The 8,339-nt window shown below is 44.8% G+C and overlaps 1 protein-coding gene across 1 annotated transcript; it reads right to left on the bottom strand.

The window, feature by feature from the left end:
- Positions 1 to 3,021: 3,021 nt before the first annotated feature.
- On the bottom strand, positions 3,022 to 7,355 carry LOC125550911 (cytochrome b-c1 complex subunit 6-1, mitochondrial). The gene is made up of 4 exons (XM_048714030.2): positions 7,190 to 7,355; positions 4,071 to 4,155; positions 3,371 to 3,460; positions 3,022 to 3,266 (listed from the first exon to the last, which is right to left on the bottom strand). Coding segments are annotated over exons 1-4 (210 nt in total). The 5' UTR covers positions 7,192 to 7,355; the 3' UTR covers positions 3,022 to 3,233.
- Between the last annotated feature and the right edge of the window lie 984 nt (positions 7,356 to 8,339).

Here is an 8,339-nt window from a genome sequence, read left to right as displayed (position 1 = left end):
GTCTCTTTACTTGTTCCGTAACACATCATCCCGTGATCAACTCCTTGGTCACATTGTGCACATTATGATGATGTCCTATCGAGTGGGCCCAGAGATACCTCTCCGTTACACGGAGTGACAAATCCCAGTCTCGATTTGTGCCAACCCAACAGACACTTTCGGAGATACCCGTAGTGCACCTTTATAGCCACCCAGTTACGTTGTGATGTTTGGTACACCCAAAGCATTCCTACGGTATCCGGGAGTTGCACAATCTCATGGTCTAAGGAAATGATACTTGACATTAGAAAAGCTTTAGCATACGAACTACACGATCTTGTGCTAGGCTTAGGATTGGGTCTTGTCCATCACATCATTCTCCTAATGATGTGATCTCGTTATCAACACATCCAATGTCCATGGTCAGGAAACCGTAACCATCTATTGATCAACGAGCTAGTCAACTAGAGGCTTACTAGGGACATGGTGTTGTCTATGTATCCACACATGTATCTGAGTTTCCTATCGATACAATTCTAGCATGGATAATAAACGATTATCATGAACAAGGAAATATAATAATAACTAATTTATTATTGCCTCTAGGGCATATTTCCAACATTAGTTATATCGGTTTTAGTTCTCCACGGTGATACGTGGAAGTGAAAAGTTGAGAAGTTTATTACTCTTGGGTGCTTGGTACCCCAGAGCTTGTTCCTCCTGGGTGCTTGGGCGCCCTAGACAGTTGGTGGTGCTTCGGAGCTCAATCATTGTGGTGTAAAGCTTCAGGCAAGCGTCGGGGTCTCCAATTAGGTTGTGGAGATCGCCCCGAGCAATTTGTACGGGTTTCAGTGACCGCCCCCAAGGGTTGCCAAAGTGTACGGGTTTGGTGACCGCCCCTAAGGGTTGTCATCTGTACGAGTTCGATGACCGCCCTCAAGGGTCCCTTAGTGGAATCATGACATCTTGCATTTTGCGAGGCATGAGGAGATTACGGTGGCCCTAGTGGCATTTTGATTTTGGGGAGCATTGTGCCTCCACACCGCTCCAAACGGAGATTAGCATCAGCAAGGGTGTGAACTTTGGGATACATCATCGTCTCTGTGTGCCTCGGTTATCTCTTACCCGAGCCCTTTACTTATGCACTTTACTTTGTGATAGTCATAGTGTTTCATGTTATATATCTTGCTATCACCTAGTTGTTTATCTTGCTTAGTATAGGTTATTGGTGCACATAGGTGACCCTAGTTGTTTTAGGTTTTGTGCTTGACAAATTAAATGCTAGTTTTATTCCGCATTTGTTCAAGCCTAAACCGTAATTATTTTAAAGCGCCTATTCACCCCCTCCCCTCTAGGCGACATCCACAATCTTTCAGCCTTAGCACCGACCGACTTATTTGAATTTTGGTTGTTCTGACCCATTTCCGGTGCTTCCAAGAAGGCAATCATGAAGCCTAATGGCTCTTTCATGATGCCCCCACACTTATGTGGAAGCTTCATCTTGTTCTTGAGTCTCATCTTAAGAGAGGAAAATCTTAGAGAAAGAGAGGGAGGGAGGGAGGGAGGGAGGGAGGGAGAGAGAGAGGGAGAGAGGGAGGGAGAGAGAGAGAGGGAGAGGGAGAGAGAGAGAGAGAGGGAGGGAGAGAGAGAGAGAGAGAGAGCAAAATAATCTTCAAGTGTAGAGGTCTTGATCCATTACTCTAGCAGATTTGGCGTCTCCTAGACAACAATACCTTGTGTGGGAGCTCGTGTGGATTTGCCTCTGAGCAAGTATGTGAAGGACCATGGATCACTTCAAGATCCACCAAGAATATCTGGGGCAAGCTCGTGAAATTGCCTCAAGGAGAAGAATGTTGAGTCCAAGTGACTTCATAACCACGGCAATGCCTCTCCAACAAGTTAAAGTCTCTCCAACAAATAGACAAGGACTTATTTATATGAATGCACACGATCAATCCGAGGTCTTGTCGATCAATGTGGTTGTCCATTTGTACTTGACGATAATGTCAAACCATCAACAATTAAGAGTTTCTTTTAAGAAACACCAATACAATGTAGACGCTCACTCTCGCGCACACACATACAAATTCTACTAAAAATGGAGCCACAAAGTTTCAAGATTGATGAAATCATCACAAAGCACATGCGGATCGTTATTGACGAGAATGTGTCTTCCACATAAAGAATAATCACATTAATATGGTATATGCCTATAGTTGATCCATGGTGAGCTAGAGGCACAACCTTTCTCGTCATGCAAGCAAAATTGTTGGTTCTCGGCAAAGCTTAAATTTAGAAAGAGAAAACTCACATTTTATATCGTGGACTTCTACCTTGTATGATTTGAGTCTACCAACACAATGATACAACAATGTTGCAATTCTTGGAGGGCCCATGAGCACATATTCCCTATGTTCCAAAATACTCCCTCCGTCTTATAATATAAAAGCATTTCTAACACCACTTATATTATGAGACGGAGGAAGTACAAGGCAAACCATTTTCAAAAGTGAAATGTTTCTACATCGATAATGTTTATAGAAAAATAATCTGTACATACAAATACCAGATTAGTACCATTAGATCCATTATGAAATATTTCTTCATATTTTATTTATTTGGTATTGCATATGTTGATATTTTTTCCTACACATGGCCAAACATAGTAAACATTGACTTGTAATTTTTTTTAATACATTATATTTTGGCACAGAGGGAGTATAGATAACAAATTAAGAAATAAAGTAGAACTTTTACACATGTATATGGAAAAAGACTATGTTTCCACCCTAGGCCGAAAGCCAAATTAAACATCTGTAAGCATGATCACATAGTGTTGTTTCTTTTCATGTAATTTTACAAGCAAATATTTGATTCAAACATTTACAGAACATATTCCTCAAATGTTTTTTATAACCAGAAACCACCTCCAATTCATGGGTCATTACATGGTGCGTGCACAGTTCTTAGCTATGGGTTGTTGAAATCTTGTCAATTTGCGTTGGATATGATCTTGATGAGAAAAATGATCAGTACCAGAACTGTAATCAACAGACATCAAATTGTTATAGTTGTCATCAGTGCTTAGCCAAACATAAATCAATGGTTGCAAAAAGTGTCAAGATAGTTGCTCTTATTACAAGTTCATGAAATCGAAACAGTCACAGGACAATTTGCAGACTCGACAAATATTTCAACTTGAACAAGGTTCTGGCCAATGACCAGGCTCACTCACTGAAAGTAGCGCCCCAATATCATTTCAGCTTTTCAAAGAGCTTTGGTGCTACCTGCAGATGCATATACGAGGCATGTTATTTTCAATCTTGGCAGTGCTTTCTTATAGCTGTTTTTTTTAACAGTATCCATCTCTGACTTGAGAGGAAGTACTTACACATTTATCGATGCATGACCAATAGTCAAAATATTGCCCAGTGCAGTGCTTGTGCCCAGTATCATCGGCCTCAACTCTCTTGATACATTTCTGTGCATCATACAGCCACCACACAGGTTGGAGAAGTAATCACATAGGAGTATCATGTTGACATAAATCAAACAGCATGGCGATGAAAAATCAAATTGAATATGAAGAAGAATATTACTAAATCAATGAAGATCTAAATGGTTTTCAACCTTACAATTTAAGCAGACATTTGTGTTGTTCCAACAGAACAAATGATAGTAGTTCTAATCAGTTGCCGAATATACTGTGTTTTGGAAACAGCATCATAGAGAGTAGAGGATTATATGAATCCTTCACAGTGCAACCAATCTAGAAGCTATTATTTAACTTTCACTGAAATAATTGAACAGATTGTCACTACAGAAAGTAACAAAATTGAGCTATGCAACTTTTCTTAGGATGTGAAGGGTGATATTTGAACTGGAAAATTAAAATAAAGCTTCAATACAAAAATACCATGAATATCACAGCGGAAAAACTTTCACATTCACATGGCCAAATAGTTTCATAATTATGCTGACCAAAGAGTGTCATTTCTCGTAACTCCCATAATGGAAATAGCAGTATTGTCGCATTAAATTCCCCAGTCAAAATTAAGAGGGTGTTACAACAAAAGAAAGAAAGAGCACACCTCATACTCATACAGTGGCTTTACACACTGTGGCTTGCACCGCTCCTCAAGATACTTCTTGGGATCAACGGGTTCCTCATTCGCCCTGAGATAAAACAACAATAGAAACAATAAAAGCTGAGAGAATGAAATTGACTGTTCCATAACCTTTTATGAATGGTGCAACACATTGCCTTTCTGGTATGAAAACCATAAGTCAACCATCTAATAACTACATAATCAACATAAAGAGCTACGGACGGGATAAAATGCACTGCGTAGACAGGTAGCTCGCAGGAGACATTGTTCTATTCTAGGCTGGTTATTTTCTCCCACCTATCCCTGGAACGTCATCTTTTACATCAGAGGATAACAACACGAAGACATCACCAAAGATGAACACCCAGGGAGACCATGCTATGCTAACAAGAATATGACTAGAATTTCCCAATTCCAGATAAGATGGGGTTCAAGTCAAATGCACCTTAACCCTAGAAAATATAGTAAGAAAGGGATTCTCATCTCAAATTATCCATGCAGACATGCGGCGTGAATTGCAATGCACTAGTTTAGAGCCTACTAACAGTCGACATGCTAGCAGCATACACATTTCCAATTGTTAATGAAGTTGGAGCGGATTGTACAACACGACTATATCCCTACACAGTAGAAGATAACCTCGAACTCTTGATTCTCCAAGTAAAATAAACATCAAGCTGCCTACCATGCCAGAAACTGTCCATCTATCTACACGGTTATCTTAGCTGTGTAGTACTAATCAACAGCTATAGGGCACACTGAACCCACAAGACAACCAAGCGAGCTTGTTCTTGTCCTTTCTTGATTTGAATCTGTGACCCACAGCCCACGAGACACTATTCATCCTATACACTACCCCGCTAGATTCTTGGTGCGAAATCTGATGCTACCTCAATCTAGTTCCAATAGAAAGGAGATAAACAATGCAGCTACTGACATACTGCTTTGATCTTTTTAAACCAAGCACAAGCTAGCCATGTAAAACAGAAGGACAAAACTCTGACTTCATAATAACATAACATGCATAAAGAGCTGCAGATGGGGCATTAATGCATTTGGGGTTCAAGTATCATATCCTCCTACCTATCCCTGGAACACCATATCTTCCATCAGATGCATTAATCAAGATTAAGTGGTCTCTAAGATGAAACACACGAGAGCGCAGCAGCGTGATTAAAAGAAAAGGATCTAAGAGCATCTCTAGCCCATCCCCCATAAGTTGATTCCTCATCTTATTCCCCATCCTTTAATTCCCATATTTTGGGGGGTTAAATTTGTGTTCATCTAGTCCACCCCCCAAGCTTAATCCGCCAAAAGCTCAAATTTGCACACATTAGGCTTGCGCGATTCATCGAACACCTACAACGTGCAAGAGTCATGTTGCGGTAATTTCCATTGTTACAACATGCAGCAGACACTGTCCCAAATTTGAGGAGTACCACAAGGCGGTCTCAAGGCGAGCAAGCTGCCCAAGAAGCATGTTCTAGCTCAAGAAGTGCTCTTTTAATTCCAAAATTCATGGACGACTTAACATATCTTCCCTGTTTCTTGTGATCAAGAGGCTACTAGTACTGTTTAATTGTAATTCATATATACTCCCTCCGTCCCAAAATTCTTGTCTTAGATTTGTCTAGATACGGATGTATCTAACACTAAAACGTAACTAGATATATCCACATTTAGATAAATATAAGACAAGAATTTTGGGACGGAGGGAGTACCTTATTGTATGCAGAACCTGTCCACTGAAATTAAACAACTAGCGAAATCCAACATGGACAAGCTGAACGAATGCAAGGCATATGTGGTAATGAGCGAGACGGCGCCGAGTCGGAGCTATCGAGAGCACGGGCCATGGCAAAGGAGCTGGAACGCCAAATCAACCAGACCAAGGCCAAAGCGACGTCCTAGAGGTCAAGGCTGCAAGCAATGTGGGCACCCTGGACACGAAAGGACGCCGTCAAGGAGGCCTCATACACCCAGTAGGCTGAGGTGTCGCAAGAGCTGGACCGCGTCAAAGAAGGAGCTACGCAAGTTGAAGTTGGAGGTGAAGTCCGCGGCAGAGGCCAAGGCCAAGGCCGAGAGCGACCGCGAGACAGAAGAACTAAGAGGCGCAGGACAAGGCGCTGCTGCAGGCTGCAGAGGCAGAACTGTCCATGGCGAAGAAAGTAGTCCTCCGCGGCAATGGCGCCGCCGACGCCGCCGTGGAGACAAAATTCACCGCTGCCGGCGGGATTCCAGCGCCGGAGAGGGTGGCTGGAGGTGCAGCACAGACCAGGGGATCCATTTCCCTGGTCATCGGGGCGGCAAACGGCCGGTGGCGCGGGTTGCGGCGGCGTGTCGGGCGGGAGACTAGCGGGTCGAGCAGTATTCCTCATTCTTACTGAGAAGTGCCTCTCCCAGAGCAAATATGGGCTAGAGGGAACTTTTGGGGGATGAAAAGCTATTTTTGGGGGGATTAAAGGAAATGGGGGAAGTGCCATATGAGTGATAAACTGATAATTCCCCGAACCAAAAAAATTCGCCCAATATTTAGCTTTTGGGGATGGACTAGAGATGCTCTAAGACACCCCAATTCTACGTTTGATGGGATCTCATTCAAATGCATTTTAACCTCCTCAATAAAGCAGTAGTCAAAATTATTGCAACACACTGGTTTAGAGCCCACTAGGCACTAGCAGATGCATACACATTTCCATCAGTAGATGCAGTGTATCACCACACATTACAGAAGATAGCATCGAGCTCACGATTCTCCAAAGCGGAAGCAAGCATCAAACTGCCCACACGCACGGAAAGGCACCAAGGCAGCTCACAATCTACCCCCAAGACCACAGAGCGAGTTTGTTCCTCCCCATTCCAGATCATTTCCAAGCCGTGACCCAGCAGAGACCAACCAGACCATACCCCAACCCGCTGGATTTCTGGCGTAAATCCGTAGCTCCATCGATATAGCTTCGATCGAAAGGAAACAACCAATGCAGCTACACGCATAAATGACACGCAACGCACGGATCGCGGGAAGCAGGCAAACGATATTCAGACGCTACCGAGCAACGAACTGGAAGGAGATGAGGGCTTAGAGATGGAGGAGTACCCACATGGCGATTACGCGGCGCGGTCCGAGCGGGTGGGTTCTGCTCCTGGCGAGAGGAGGGGAGGGGATCTGGAGGGAGAGGCTGGTCGAAGTTAGGGTTCGCGAGTGGGGAAAATTTGGGAAATGGTCCGTGGACCACGGGAAAAACGACGGGGGTGGGGTGTGGGTGGGTGGGTGAGGGATTTTTTTTTTTTGAGAAATCGTTTTTTTTAGACATTGAGATTTTTTTAGGCTGTTTTTTTGACATTGAGAAATCGAGGAGCTCCTGTTCGGCGCCTTAGGTCATGTACAATCTCTATTATTGAAGGGGAATCGAACATCGTAATGGTTCGACCCCCCCCCCCCCCACGTACGATGTGTCCCTCACCCCCGCTTCTCCTATCCCCGCTCGAAAAAAAGCAAAACAAAAAGAAGAAAAGAGACCCACTACCCACGAACGCACGTCCCGCAACCACCCGTCCTCCTCATCTCCCGCACCCTACCCCTTCGCTCCCGATCCCGTCTCCCTCCTCATCTCCCGCACCCCACCCCGTTGCTCCAGATGCCGCCTCCCTCTCCAATCCCGAGAAAAAACTTCTCCGGTTCCCCCCTCCTCATCGGCCCCGCGGTCGCGGCCCTTGCTATCGGCGGTAGGAGCCAGTCCCATCGATAAACTTTCCACTCCTCCCTCTTATCTGCACCACTCTAGATCACGTTCATCCATTGGCGAGCTTGGCGGCGGTGCAGAAGGAGAGCTCCTACGCACCACCGGTTCTTTACAGCCTATGTGAATTGCAGCAGCGCCAGATCGACGTTGTTGTTGGTGTATGATGCATTTGTCTGCGTCACCGGGGTGCTCGTACTCTAGGCTGTCCAATGGTATGTCGGTGCCGGAGGACGTACTAGGCCTAGGAGTGGTGTGCGGGTGCTGCTCGGTTTTTGTTGTTCCGTATGCTGGCCGCCGGGAACGGCGCCGTCGGGGACACCGTCAGGGCGGGGTTCTAGGTGCGACGGAAGGCTGACGCCAGATGGTGCGGCGAGTGCTAGGCCTCCGGAGGGCACTGCAGGTATGACACGGGGGAGTCGGATGATCACACATGCTTCTACTCCGGCGGTCAGGCTAGTGGGTCGTGTTCTACTTCTTCGTCAGGTTCAGTTACCCAATAGTTGATCTA

Source organism: Triticum urartu, chromosome 4A (assembly GCF_056163025.1).
Source record: "Triticum urartu cultivar PI428250 chromosome 4A, HENAU_Tu73, whole genome shotgun sequence".
Taxonomy (NCBI): domain Eukaryota; kingdom Viridiplantae; phylum Streptophyta; class Magnoliopsida; order Poales; family Poaceae; genus Triticum; species Triticum urartu.
This window is presented reverse-complemented; position numbering and strand designations above follow the sequence as displayed.